This window comes from Oncorhynchus kisutch, linkage group LG22, assembly GCF_002021735.2.
Source record: "Oncorhynchus kisutch isolate 150728-3 linkage group LG22, Okis_V2, whole genome shotgun sequence".
NCBI lineage: Eukaryota > Metazoa > Chordata > Actinopteri > Salmoniformes > Salmonidae > Oncorhynchus > Oncorhynchus kisutch.
Genome location: NC_034195.2, coordinates 41,095,114 through 41,109,339, shown reverse-complemented (window position 1 = coordinate 41,109,339; position 14,226 = coordinate 41,095,114). Strand labels below are relative to the sequence as shown.

General features: G+C 44.9%; 2 protein-coding genes across 21 annotated transcripts in view; one reads left to right on the top strand and one right to left on the bottom strand.

Annotated features, from left to right (window-relative positions):
- LOC109866838 (SET domain containing 6, protein lysine methyltransferase) overlaps positions 1-2,244 on the top strand; it is a 6,649-nt gene extending 4,405 nt beyond the window's left edge. For all 3 annotated transcript variants that reach the window (XM_020455696.2, XM_020455695.2, XM_031802026.1), the window contains 4 exons: positions 557-680; positions 782-962; positions 1,087-1,229; positions 1,613-2,244. In XM_020455696.2, the coding sequence (XP_020311285.1) occupies positions 557-680; positions 782-962; positions 1,087-1,229; positions 1,613-1,933 (769 nt within the window). In that variant the 3' untranslated portion in view covers positions 1,934-2,244. The remainder of the gene's footprint in view (positions 1-556; positions 681-781; positions 963-1,086; positions 1,230-1,612) is intronic.
- The window catches only part of LOC109867006 (CCR4-NOT transcription complex subunit 1), a 35,354-nt gene continuing 23,372 nt past the window's right edge, over positions 2,245-14,226 (bottom strand). For 5 of the 18 annotated variants that reach the window (XM_031802007.1, XM_031802010.1, XM_031802009.1 and 2 more), the window contains exons 28-47: positions 13,982-14,195; positions 13,565-13,716; positions 13,189-13,485; positions 12,953-13,093; positions 12,733-12,837; positions 12,477-12,596; positions 12,144-12,338; positions 11,863-12,005; positions 11,642-11,750; positions 11,304-11,473; positions 10,690-10,921; positions 5,511-5,759; positions 5,152-5,315; positions 4,934-5,051; positions 4,733-4,834; positions 4,473-4,646; positions 4,154-4,366; positions 3,553-3,956; positions 3,295-3,429; positions 2,273-3,089 (exon numbers count right to left, since the gene is read on the bottom strand). In XM_031802007.1, coding sequence (XP_031657867.1) covers positions 3,011-3,089; positions 3,295-3,429; positions 3,553-3,956; positions 4,154-4,366; positions 4,473-4,646; positions 4,733-4,834; positions 4,934-5,051; positions 5,152-5,315; positions 5,511-5,759; positions 10,690-10,921; positions 11,304-11,473; positions 11,642-11,750; positions 11,863-12,005; positions 12,144-12,338; positions 12,477-12,596; positions 12,733-12,837; positions 12,953-13,093; positions 13,189-13,485; positions 13,565-13,716; positions 13,982-14,195 — 3,516 coding nt within the window. In that variant the 3' untranslated portion in view covers positions 2,273-3,010. Of the gene's footprint in view, positions 3,090-3,294; positions 3,430-3,552; positions 3,957-4,153; positions 4,367-4,472; positions 4,647-4,732; positions 4,835-4,933; positions 5,052-5,151; positions 5,316-5,510; positions 5,760-10,689; positions 10,922-11,303; positions 11,474-11,641; positions 11,751-11,862; positions 12,006-12,143; positions 12,339-12,476; positions 12,597-12,732; positions 12,838-12,952; positions 13,094-13,188; positions 13,486-13,564; positions 13,717-13,981; positions 14,196-14,226 lie in introns of all 18 variants that reach the window. The other 13 variants (XM_031802021.1, XM_031802023.1, XM_031802024.1 and 10 more) reach the window with 9 other exon arrangements.

Sequence of the window (14,226 nt, the reverse complement as noted above, 5' to 3'; positions counted from 1 at the left end):
CACCCCAGGTAACCTAACATAGCAGGTGTGAAAGAAACACACAAAACTAGTTCCCCTACATACTGTTCTTGACGAGAAGAAAAAAACTGTCAGGAGGTTCTCTTCTGCACTGTTCAACCAATTCAGTAAATGTGGAGGAGTTAAGATGGAGTGGAGTGTTACAATCCAAAAGTGGAAGTCGCGTGACTCATCACAGGCTCTTTTCCCATTTCCCCTGAAAACCGGAACATCCGGTTGTTGGGGACTCGGCAGAGGCTACACCCCAGGTGAGACCAGTGTCTTACTATACAGTACTATAAGGAAAAACTTAATGGCTGTTTAAACAACATTCACCTTCTCCCTCATTACTTGTGTCCAGCTTCATGGTCCATCAAGCTTTGGAGGTGATTTACCTGTCAAGGATTTGTCTTTCTTCAGTATGTTGTCCATTTTGATGGAACGGCTGGAGTGTTTGACGCTTTTGTAGTGCTACTGATACTCTTCTAGTGCTGATCAGTTTGCTGTCTGGCTCTGAATACAATCCCATAATCCACTCTCTTTCTCATTTCCTCTGCAGTTTCCAGGAGCCCCTGGATGAGGAGGATGAGGATGAGAAGGACCCCAATCCTCCCATGATGGTGCCCATTGCGGACATGTTGAACCATGTGTCAAATCACAACGCCAATCTGGAATACACACCCGTGAGTAAAACCCCCCTACAGTTGACATTCTGTTCACTAATCCTATATAGTGGGTGTATAGCAAGAATATGATATGTCCTTTTTTCTCTCTGCATTCACAGGAGTGTTTGAAGATGGTGTCAGTGCGAAGTATCCGGAAAGGAGAGGAAGTGTTCAACACATATGGTCAGATGGCCAACTGGCAGCTCCTACACATGTATGGCTTTGCCGAGCCATATCAAAGTAATAGCAACGACACGGCAGACATACCCATGTCCAATGTATACAAAGCAGCTGTGCAAGGTGATTACTGATCAGACAACTAATACACAAACTGAATCAACCCAAATTAGAGACCAGATTTCTAAATTGTCCTTATGGTTTTGACAAATTCACGTCTGTTCCATCCTCTTCTTCCACATCTCAGTGACTCGGTCTGAAGCCGAACAGCGCCTCCTTGTGGAGAAGTGGAGTCTTTTGTGTGAGATGGAGATGGTTGGAGACAAGGGAGTGTTTATCTTCGGAAAGTCAGGGTCCCTCACTGACACAGAGATGTACACAACACTCAAGGTAACCATATTAAGAGCTCATAATTGAATATTTAAGCAATGAGGGGGTGGGGTATTTGGCAAATATACCACGGCTGTTCTTATTGGCCATATCACAAACCCCAAGGTGCCTTATTGCTGTAAAAACGTGGTCCGATATACCACGGCTTTCAGCATTCGAACCACCCAGTTCATAATCCAGTATACTACTGGGGCGGCAGGGTAGCCTAGTGGTTAGAGCGTTGGACTAGTAACCGGAAGGTTGCAAGTTCAAACCCCTGAGCTGACAAGGTACAAATCTGCCCCTGAACAGGCAGTTAACCCACTGTTCCATCATTGAAAATAATTTGTTCTTAACTGACTTGCCTAGTTAAAAAAAATACATTGCTGTTTGCCTCTCCCTAGATCCTGTGCATGTCAGTAGAGGAGTTTGAGGACTTCAGAGAGAACGAAGGCTGGGAGGAGGCAGATGATGACGAGGAGAAAATGTTGCAGGCACTCTCCAACGAGGGCCTGCCTAGTCTGCCCCCTCTCTGGAGGCATCTGGTGCACGCTGCAGCCCGCTTCACACTGGACTCTTATGGGGAAGATATGCTGAAAGACAAGGTGCTGCTGGAGGATAAAGATGGCTATGCAAAACTGAGCAGCCGGCAGAGGAGGGCACTCCAGGTCCGCTACGGACAGAAGACTATCCTGCATCAGCTTCTGGAGCTCACCAAACCATAAGTTACCACAAAAAGCACGCCGATTTATGATCTCCACTCAAAACAAGCCTAAAGGGTTAGAGCCAGTGGCCAGCTTTAGGCCTATTGTAACTGAACATATTTGGAAAACTGATTTAACTGTATATCCTTGTGAATTTGTATGTGACTGATGAGCAATAGCTTCTTTGAGACTGTTGGAAGTACTGCGCCATAAAAGGTCCTTCATGGGTCACAAGTTACCCAAACCGGCAATGGACCTTAGGTGGCGAGTGAACTGCTTGTTAAACATATCGTAATGTACTCATGTTTTGCATAATAAAACAAACAGCAGTCTCCATTTGTTATCACTGAGGGAAACAAATGCAGTTGAATTGTTTAATGAGTTAACTACAGTATGTATACATACAGGAAATAAGTAGCAAGAACTAAAAGGACTACAAAATACACATGGACCAATACATTTACAAAACATTCAAAATCCTTACAAAACGGGCTGTATTGGTCCACAATTTGGATCTTTGTACAAATTAAGGTTCCTTTAGTCATCTCAAATTTTCCAAGTGCCAGGGAGAACCTAACCCACTTTAAAATGGAAAGACCATTGACCCCCACCACACCCCAAGCAGATAAAGGAGTGAACCCAGGAGAATCTAGTGCACTGCCTTTCTTCCCACTCAAATCAAATGAGGCTGCTTTTTATTAAATCCACTATCCATTAAGCCTCAACGCAAATAAATCAGTCAAGAAATATGTAAAACGAACAATGTAGGAGGGAGACAAAACAGGGCTTTGGTAGTGAGTGAATGTGTGTGTCTGTACACGTGTCATCTTTACATGTTAGATCATTTGTTGGACACCTTTCAGACATGAAGCTCTCTCCCTTTTAATATTTACATCAAAATTATATTAAACAGCATTCAACTTCTCCATATCCAGGCCAAAACACAAAAAAAACCTCAGATCCATGAGCAGCAGTCCTTAAACTTCAAATCAGCGTTTCCAGTTCATCCAGTGCTAACAGTAATGGAGGGGAGGGGAGGGGGGAGGGGGTCCAGGGATGGAGGGTTTGGCCCTAGCATCTCTCCTGCAGGCTGGCTGACTAACTGGCACCAGTGCCCTCCATCACCTGCTGAGCCTGCTTTTGCCCCATGCAGCACTGAGCCACTGACTGGAACAACCTGAGAGAGAGAAGACAGCGGAGGGCTTTTAATCCAAGTCCTTCCATTGCAGCTTATCTTAGAATGATATTTCTTTGTTGTTGAATAAAGCAGAGCATGAACACAACGTGCTGCTAACTGGTTATCCTCCAGCATCTACTCTGCAGGTGAAGTCATCTCAGCTGAGTGAGAAGCCAACTCTGGTAGAGAGTGAATGAGCACATACTTTTCGATCTCCGGGGCACAGTGCACAAAGTCGTGGCTCCAGAACTTGAAGGCAGGGTTCTTGATGAGCTCGATGAACGTGATGAGCAGTCCCCAGGGGTGAGGCCTGTTCACAATCAGCCTCTCCAGAAGAACCCTGCAGACAGGAACAAAAGCTACTTAACAAAATACACTTGGAAAGGAAACAGATCCATGAAATGCAGGTAGTTCTACAATGCCTGGTTTTCAGATGCAATATCTTTTTGTAGAGAACATTTACCTGGTGATCTGCTCCTGGATTGCCTCCGTGTTGGCCTCAGCAAACAGGTAGAGCATGGTGCAGCTGAAGTAATGGGTGTGGCTGTTTGGGTAGCGCAGCTGATTAGCAATCGCATTCAGGAAGAGATAGCGCCCTGGGAACAAAGGAATGAGAGAATACCACTGTATACAAAAACAAACAAAAAAAGTTTGCTTTCGTGTGTGTGTGTGTGTGTGTGTCTTACCCTCAGTGTCCAGGTCCACAGCCAGGTTCTGGAAGATGTCCATGTGGGCTGAGTGAGTGATGGTGCTCATGGAGGGAGTGCTGCCCTTGTTGTGGATGTGTGCGATGGCCTGGGTCCCCACATACAGCACCAGTGCATTGATCAGCTGGATGTTGTAACGATTGCCTGGCTCATTTGACACCTAGAAGAGGGTTGTTGGGTAAAAAGGAGAACAAAAATGTAAAACCAACACTACGCAATGGAAGGAGACTAGTTTTGTTTCCAGATTGCATTGCTTAGATCTAGACACACAATGAAACACCCATGTATGATGACACTTCAGAAACAACGCATTACAAAAATCCACATTTGAACATTCGCTCCAAGTCAAAACTTAACCTGGTCTAAAGATGTGTCGTTGTGCTGCAAATACTTCCAGGGACCCAGAGTGGCGCCCCCTACCTGCAGATTGCTGCGGAGCTCAGAGAGGAAGGTGACAGGGGAGCGCGTCTTCAGGTACGAGTCCAGATCCTTCTTGAACTGAGAGGGCATCACTCCGGTGAAGTTAGTGAGGATGCGTGGAGCTATGTTGATCTCGCTGAGCATGTCAACCTAGTAAAGAAAAATTAAACAAAAAAAATTATTGACTAAACCTTAAGAGTTACAGAAGACCATTTCCTGTGTAAGAATGTATTTAGGGTCTGTCATTCAGCTGTACCTTCAGATTGGGAGTGAAGGGGTCTGGAAGTCTCATATTGCGTGGGAAGGCACTCAGGATCAGGTTGCGGAGCTGGATGCAGTTGGGCGGGATGACATCACAGAAGCCGTAGTGGTAGTCACACAGGAACTCTGGGAAGTCATGCAGCAAGACAAGCAGGACACGCAGGGTACCCTGAGGATAGGAGAAAAATACAGTCAGTCAGGTTACTAGTCATTTCAAGAAAAAAAAGAAAAAAACATTTAGAGCAGTTTACATACCTTGTAGAGGATTTGCATAGGTTTGTTGAGCTCAACATTCCTCAGGAAGGGCGCTAGGTATTTGAAAAGATCAATGAGCAGCTGGGCATACATGGGCCAACCCTAAGAGAAAAGAAAAAACAAAGGTTATCAATGGTTGCTTTTAAGCAGCAAAAACACCCACCCAGACATTGCATTAACACATCAGTGACTTGTCCTTGCCTTCTGCTGTGGCGTGTGTGCCAGCATCCTGGCGATGAAGATCCGGTGAGAGATCAACTCCAGCCAAGCGTAGACAAAGCCAGGGGCTTTGGTAGGCCTCAGGATGTGGAAAGTGTTGCTGTGGATATAAGGGAAAAAAACGATACATCACACGGAGTTGAGAAAAGTAACCTTTAAGATGTCTTAAAGACATGTCTAACAGACATGGCAGCATTTACCAGAAGGCGGTGAGGGTCTGGAAGTTGATGGTCTCCAGCACATGCTCGGGGGCATTGAGCTCAAGCAGCAACATGATGAAGATGCGGTGGTAAGGCAACTGCTGAAACTCTGTCTGTCTTACATCATGGTCCTGGATCAGCACTCCAACCACAATACCTAGAACCTGAGACCAGTCAAGGGGCATTCAGATGAGCCCAGTAATCATGACATCAAGAGCATTTCTTATCTTAAATCTGATCTGTATAAAAAAAAATACATTTAGTTGATATTGCAGTTTGAGGTTTTCAAATGTAAGATTGTCTTTGAGAGATCTTTACAAAGCAGAAAGCTTATTATTCAGCATCCTCCTAATTCTTACCTTGTTGAGCAGGTTGATTTTGGTGACTGTGTTGGTGGCCTCTCCAGAGTGCTTGACCAGCAGAGCGATGAGGCGAACAAAGGCATCCAGGTTGTGGTAGCACTTGGCTCTGATGATGGCGGCGCTGGCCGCAGGATTGTGCTGCTGCTCGGCCTGGGCGCGGTAGCTGATCTCCACACACATCTCTGTGCACAGCCGGAAGAAACGCGTGATCAGGTCATCTGTCTTCAGAATGCCCTGCTGGTGCATCTGGGGAGGACAGTAAGTACAGTAGTGAGAATTGCCATTCGCTTCTACCGTCTTCCATAATGTAGTTAGAATTGTTGTTTATTTTTTCCTGAAATGAACAGCTACTGTGTATTTGTATTTTATTAGGGATCCATTATCTGGTCCCAAGGAAGCAGCTACTCTTCCTGGGGTCCAAACACATCAAGACACTTACATTACATCATAGAACACCACATGTCCACAACACAAAATGTATGATAACACAATGTACGTGCGCATGTGTCTGTAGCTGTGCATCTTTTCACAGTTCTCGCTGTTACATAAGGTGTATTTTTATCCGATTCTACTGCTTGCATCAGTTACCTGATGTGGAATAGAGATCAATGTAGTCATGGCTCTATGTAGTACTGTGCGCCTCCCATAGTCTGTTCTGGACTTGGGGATTGTGAAGAAACCTCTGGTGGCATGTCTTGTGGGGTATGCGTTGGTGTCCAAGCTGTGTGCTAGTAGTTTCAAAAAAGGACAGCTCGGTGTATTCAGCTTGTTAACACATCTTACAAAAACAAGTAGTGATGAAGTCACCCTCTACCACTGAGCCAGGAAAGATTGACAAGCATATCATTAATGTTAGCTCTCTGTGTACATATATGGGCCAGTTGTGTTGCCCTGTTCTGAGCCAATTGCAATTTTCCTAAGTCCCTCTTTGTGGCACTGGACCACATGACTGAACAGTAGACCAGGTGCGACAAAACTAGGGCCTGTAGGACCTGCCTTGTTTATAGTGTTGTTAAGGCAGAGCAGCACTTTATTATGGACAGACTTCTCCCCATCTTAGCTACTGTTGTATCAACATGTTTTGACCATGACAGTTTACAATCTAGGGTTACTCCAAGCAGTTTAGTCACCTCAACATGCTCAATTTCCACATTCATTACAATATTTAGTTGAAGTTAAAATGAATGATTTGTCCCAAATACAATGCTTTTAGTTTTAGAAATATTTAGGGCTAACTTATCCCTTGCCACCCATTCTGAAACTGCAGCTTTTTGTTAAGTGGTGCAGTCATTTCAGTCGCTGACGAGTATAGGAGTATAGGTGAGTCATCCAGCAGCATACCACCCTGCATACCACTGCTGGCTTGCTTCTGAAGCTAAGAAGGGTTGGTCCTGGTCAGTTCCTGGATGGGAGACCAGATTCTGCTGGAAGTGGTGTTGAAGGGCCAGTAGGAGGCACTCTTTCCTCTGGTCTAAAAAAAATATCCCGATGCCCCAGGGCAGTGATTGGGGACACTGCCCTGTGTAGGGTGCAGTCTTTCGGATGGGACATTAAACGGGTGTCCTGACTGAAGTCATTAAAGATCCCATGGCACTTATCGTAAGAGTAGGGGTGTTAACCCCGGTGTCCTGGCTAAATTCCCAATCTGGCCCTCAAACCATCACGGTCACCTAATAATCCCCAGTACAATTGGCTCAATCATCCCCCTCTCCCCTGTAACTATTCCCCAGGTCGTTGCTGCAAATGAGAACTTGTTCTCAGTCAACTTACCTGGTAAAATAACAAATAATAATTTTAAAAAATCCGCATACAGTAATTTGTGTAACAGCTGTGCTTGTTGAATGTCCTTTCCTATAAGCAGCTGAAAGTTTGTTTACTGTAAAATAATGTATCTGGTAAAACCATTTTTTCCAAAAGTTTACTAATGGTTGGTAATAGGCTGATTGGTCTGCTATTTGAGCCATTAAAGGGGGCTTTACTATTCTTAGCTAGTGGAATGACTTACGGGACCCTCCAGCCCTGAGGGCACACACTTTCTAGTAGTCTTAAATTGAAAATATGGCAAATAGGAGTGGCAATATAGTCTTATCCTCAGTACTTCTCCATCCAAGTTGTCAGACCCCGGTGTCCTGTCATTATTGACAGACAATAATTTGTTCCTCTTCCACACTGACTTCACAGAATTCAAAATTACAACACTTGTCTTTCATAATTTGATCAGTTTTACTTGGAAAAGTACAGTTTATTTTATTGTTTAGTCATGATTTCTCAATACCTTTGCCGGTTGTGCAGGCAGACTTATTTGCCATTCCCTTTGCCTCATCTCTCAACCATACAATTTCTCAATTCCTCAATCCACAGGATTTAACCGTTCTTAGTCATTTTCTTAATGGGTGAATGCTTATTAGTAATTGGAATAAACAATTTCATAAATGTGTCCAGCGGCACCACAGACCAACAAATACTCTTCACATCAACATAGGAATCGCTACAAAATGTATTGTATAACCTCGTACACTATATTAGGCCTAGATATGGCTACTATATTGTGATCACTACATCCGAATACTGCTTTCAAGCAAATTTCTGCAGCATTAGTAAAGATGTGATCAATATGATGATTTCATTCCTGTTGGTAACTACCCTGGTAGGTTGACCGATAACCTGAACCAGGTTGCAGGCACTGGTTACAGTTTGAAGCTTTTTCTTGAGTGGGCAACTTGATGAAAGGCAGTCAATCTTTAAAATCACCCATATACCTCTGTTGATATCACATACAGTTGTGGCCAAAAGTTGAGAATGACAAATATTAATTTTCACTGCTGCCTCAGTTTTTATGATGGCAATTTGCATATACTCCAGAATGTTATGAAGAGTGATCAGATGAATTGCAATTAATTGCCAAGTCCCTCTTTGCCATGCAAATGAACTGAATCCCCAAAAACATTTCCACTGCATTTCAGCCCTTTCACAAAAGGAGCTGAAATGTCAGTGATTCCCTCATTAACACTGGTGTGACTGTTGACAGGGACAAGGCTGGAGATCACGGTCATGCGGATTGAGTTCAAATAACAGACTGGAAGCTTCAAAAGGAGGGTGGTGCTTGGAATCATTGCTCTTCCTCTTGTCAGCCATGGTTACCTGCAAGGAAACACGTGCCGTCATCATTGCTTTGCACAAAAAAGGCTTCACACGCAAGGATATTGCACCTGAATCAACCATTTATCAGATCATCAAGAACTTCAAGGAGTGGTTCAATTGTTGTGAAGAAGGCTTCAGGGCGCCCAAAAATGTACAGCAAGCGCCAGGACCGTCTCCTAAAGTTGATTCAGCTGCGGGATCGGGGCACCACCAGTACAGTGCTTGCTCAGGAATGGCAGCAGGCAGGTGTGAGTGCATCTGCACGCACAGGGAGGCAAAGAATTTGATGGCCTGGTGTCAAGGGCAGCAAAGAAGCCACTTCTCTCCAGGAACAACATCAGGGACAGACTGATATTCTGCAAAAGGTACAGGGATTGGACTGCTGAGGACTGGGGTAAAGTCATTTTCTCTGATGAATCCCCTTTTCGATTGTTTGGGGCATCCGGATAAAACCTTGTACGGAGAAGACAAGGTGAGCACTACCAACAGTAAAGAATCCTGAGATCATTCATGTGTGGGGTTGCTTCTCAGCCAAGGGAGTGGCTGACTCACAATTTTGCCTAAGAACACAGCCATGAATAAAGAATGGTACCAACACATCCTCCAAGAGCAACTTCTCCCAACCATCCAGGAACAGTTTGGTGACGAACAATGCCTTTTCCAGCATGATGGAGCACCTTGCCATAAGGCAAAAGTGATAACTAAGTGGCTCGGGGAACAAAACATTGATATTTTGAGTCCATGGCCAGGAAACTCCAGACCTTAATCCCATTGAGAACAATCCTCAAGAGGCGGGTAGACAAACAAAACCCTACAAATTCTGACTATCTCCAAGCATTGATTATGCAAGAATGGGCTGCCATCAGTCAGGATGTGGCCGAGAAGTTAATTGACAGCACGCCAAGGTGGATTGCAGAGGACTTGAAAAAGGGTCAACACTGCAAATATTGACTCTTTGCATAAACTTCATGTAATAGTCAATAAAAGCCTTTGACACTTATGAAATGCTTGTAATTATACTTCAGTATTCCATAGTAACATCTGACAAAAATATCTAAAGACACTGAAGCAGCAAACTTTGTGGAAATTAATATGTGTCATTCTCAACTTTTGACCACGACTGTACATTATCAAGCATTTCACACGTTATCCAGATAATGTTAGCACATGGTGGTCTATAGCAGCTTCCCACCAGAATGGGCTATAGGTGAGGCAGATGAACCTGTAGCCGTATTACTTCAACAGTATTTAACATGAGATCTTCAAAGCTTTTCAGGAATGTGGTTCTGAATATAAAACAACATCTCAACCATTCGCATTTGTCTTTTCAGGAGATTTTATAACCATGTATTGCTACCACTGTATCAAAGGTATTATGCAAGTGAGTTTCAGAGATAGAATATGAATATCTGTTACTATTAATTTCATGAACGTTGTGTCATAAGCTACATATGTTAACGTGGGATATATTTTTTTATAACTTTTCTGGGATGCTTGATGCTTTACTGGGAAGCTTAGCAGAAGTAGACATGCTCATGCTATTTATATTAGTGCAGGGTGAGCTGCATACAGTGGACTTCCTGCTAGGGCACACCACCTCAGTGCTAACAGTTATAACTGGTTCATAGGCACATGATTACTGCATGCAATAGCTGTAGGATCAGCAGAGGCATTCAGAGGGACATAAATTAAGTTACATTGTGTCTACCAACACCGTGTAATGTCCATTTGCTGAAGCATTATGACAACTCAGCGTCACAATTGGGTCATTGATAAGCCTTGTAATGCTGGGAATGGATCCGGGAACACAAATTACTAAGATTTTTGTATAAATGTCCAGTCCAGTAACACTGCTACTTGGTGAGCACAGCAGTGGGTTCCAAGATAATGGGGTTGCTACCATGAGCACTAAGAACCACTCTGTCAAGGACATGACTTGTGCTGTGCTCTTGTATTTTAAGGCAAACCAGGTAACGGCCTTGGAGGAACCTGTCATAAGGCAAAGACGGTTAAAAGACAAGTGTGTGTGCTATACCTGGCCCACAAAAGCAGAAAAGGCCTTGGTGCTGTCCCGGCCGGCGGCTGCAGAGTGGTACAGGTTGACCCATTCCCTCAGCAAGTACTCCGCCTTCTCCCTCAGGCCCGGCGGGTCGTCGTACTCAGACGCTTGGGAGATGCCAGAGTGCATCATAAAGTTGGGTCCTCCATGGGCCCGGTCGATCATGGCCTCGTAGTTAGAGCGGACCACATCCATCAGCTGAGGAAGCCTGGGGATCACAGGACACAAATCAGTTAGAAAACTAAACATATGTACACCAACACCCCAATAAACTCCACATCTCCAAGGTGTTATTCATTATGCACCAAATGGAAGACAACGAACTGAAAATAGGGACAGAACTACAAAATATAAATACGCCACATGTTAAGTGTTAGTCCCATGTTTAATGAGCTGATATTAAAAAAAGATCCCATAGATTAGGACATAAATGTATTTCAATTGACTGATTTCCTCATGTGAACTAACGCAGTAAAATCTTTGAAATTGTTGCATTAATATTTTTGTTCAGTGTATTAACACCCATTTTAGTGTGTCTTAAATGAACACAACCCAAAATCCTAATTAAATTAGGACAGAAAAGGACTCACCCCTCAGGTGCATTGGCCCTGGAGTGTGCGCTGGTTCTCATCAGAGTCTCGATGGTGTGGAACAGGTCGGCCTCTGTGATGTGGCTCACACTGCGCTCATCCACCAGCAGCAGCTTTACCAGCTGCATGGCAAATGCCACTGCCATGTAGTGCAGACCGTTCTCCATAGACTAGACAAGAGAAACATACACACAGGGGTTTTAAGATAGTGACAAAGGGACGGAATACACCACATGCCCATTATTCAGTTGTATAGAATCAAGATGGACTATTGACAGATGGCGTTGCTCACACTAGAATATCTCAATGCTTAATAAAAGGTGTGTAGTGGTGTTTACCTGTGCCAGGTGCAGGTCGTACTGCTGCATGTTGACCAGGTGGTTTCTGATCAGCAGCTCCACAGCCTCCACATTGTACTTGTACTCATCACGGCACTCAATCAGGCACCTGGAACAAGTAAAGATATCACAAACATTAAATTAATGAGTGGATTTAGTTTCCCCTCTTCATTCGAGCAAAAAACTTAACCCACCCATAGGAAGGTTAAGGGGATACCAACCTGGTAATCTGTTTGTTGCACCATTGTGATCCGTATGCCCGGCCGTCCTGGAGGGATTTTAGCACCAGCAGGTGACACTCTCTGTACCGCAGGAGCAGGTCAGCATCGGCCCCACTGGTGGCATCGAGCAGACCCTCAACAGCCTAGAACAAGGAAGGAGAGATGAGTGACACAGGAAGAGATCTTTTCTACTGAGACCGGTGTATTCATAAAGACAACTAAACAACTTTTCTATCCATGTATGTTTTCCTAGTGTTGTTGTGTGCGGAGTAATCCCCGACCTTCTGCAGCAAGCCCAGAGCAGCAATGCCATCCCGGGAGTTCCTGGCCAGGGCCACTGCCTCCAGCAGACTGCGCAGGGCTTGAGTCTGGGGGTTCATGGCCAGCGCTGGGGGGATGGCATGGAGGTGCTGCTCCAGGTCAGCCATGCACTTGTCATAAATCTGAGCCACATCGTCTGTGGCCCATGCCTGTTGCTGTAATAAACACAGGACAGAGACATTTATATGGTACTTGGGTAAAGTTCTTAAGCTTAAAATCAGATTGGGTTATGTCAAAGACAGCAGAAAATGCAGTTTCAGGCAGTTCTCTCTTCCAGTGGTATGAGAGTCTACCTTCATGGGCTGGGAAAGGAATCCAGTGGGCTGAGACAGGTCGTTGCTGGGTAGGAAGCCTGGAACATTCCTGGCAAACTCCTCGTACACCGCCAGCTGTTTGGGGTCTACTCCTCCAACCTGTGGTAGAAATTTAGCTCAGTAAATAGTCCAGATGCAAACGCAGTCTTTGATAAAACATTTTTTAAATTTACGTTTTCTTGACTATACCGATAATAGGTGAGAAAGTGGAGTGCTATAAACTAGGTGAGCTCACCTTGAGTCTGATCTGCTCTGGCATGCGCTCTGCCTGGTAGGTCAGCACCACAGGGTCGCAGTAGCGACGACCCTCCTGACGGGCGTGCTTCCTCAGCTCAAACTCCTACAGGAGAGAAAGAGTAAAGGTACAAGTCAGCCATCATACAAAAGTTGTGGACAGTATACACACAAGAGCAGCATCCCAGTGCAAATATGGTGATGAGCCCATAACCACTAACCGTGGCTAGTCTCTTGTCCATCTCTGGGCCAGCCTTCTCTACTGCAGTCTTCTGGATGAAGCAGCAGGCCAGCTCACAGTTGTCCTGGGCAACCCTAGCAGCAGCCTCCTCCATCATCTCTCTCTGCTGGGGGGTGGGAGCCTGGAGGGGGACAGGACCAAAGCTATAAGCAAAAGGAACACTAATAAGACTTATTTTATATAGCGCTTTGTGGATGTGAATGAAGGCGACTGTACCCTGAGGGCTGCGGCAAAGCTGTTCTTCAGGTTGGTAGCGATACTCATGAGCAGGGGCTCCCGGCAGGTGATCATGGCCATGCCGGCGGTCAGGTTACGCATCATGTGATGGGCAGCCACACGCATGCGCGACTCCTCGGAGTCCAGGGCAAAGTCCTTCCTGACAATCTGCTCGCAGGTAGTCATGGCGATCTTGATGGAACGGTCCACCACAGGGTGGACGAGCTCCTGCACGGCCCGCTCAATGGACTGTCTCACACACTGCTTCAGCTGAGGGTGGGCTTGGAGCAAGGGGATCTGCAGGGAGAGAAATCTTAGTACCCCACATACCATGTGTAGGTCAACACCCAGGTGTTTGAGTGAGAGTGCTACTTACGTTGATGTTGATATTGATGTGAGGGGCTAGCCCTGCAAGGGCGTACACATTGATGTCATGATAGCTAAACTGTGGGGTAGGGGGACCAGTAGCTGAGCAAGTGGTGGTTGCGGCAGGAGTGGATGGCGCAGCTGCAAATGGAAGAAAGTCTCCTGTTGGTTACAAAATGCTATTTTGATTAAAATACAGCCTGAGAGCAGCAGCTCGATGAACAGAACAAATAAAAAAAGCAATGGGTTAAATGTTCTTGGCAAAACACTTGAACAAATGTAGGTTATTGAAATTGAAATGATCGTATTGAGCTAAAATCATTCAACAAATTATGATGAAATATTTCCATTTCAATATACATGGGGACCAATCACAATCAGATGAAACAAACATTCAAATACATTTGTTAGAAAGATATTCACACACCGACAAGGGGCATCCCAATTTGAAAGTGCTGGATACCTGTGCTAACAACAGGGAGCATTTCTTCAGGGGGCTTGGCCTCTTTCTTTGGTGCAGAGAGCTGTTCCTCCAGTCTCTTCAACTTGTCTTTGTCCTTCAGAAGGGTGCCAGGCTTCAGGTCATTGATGTCCAATGATAAGTTCTTACACAGCACCTCAATCTCAAACTTCAAATTCAGCTGTAGTGAGAAAATGACAAATCAGTACCTG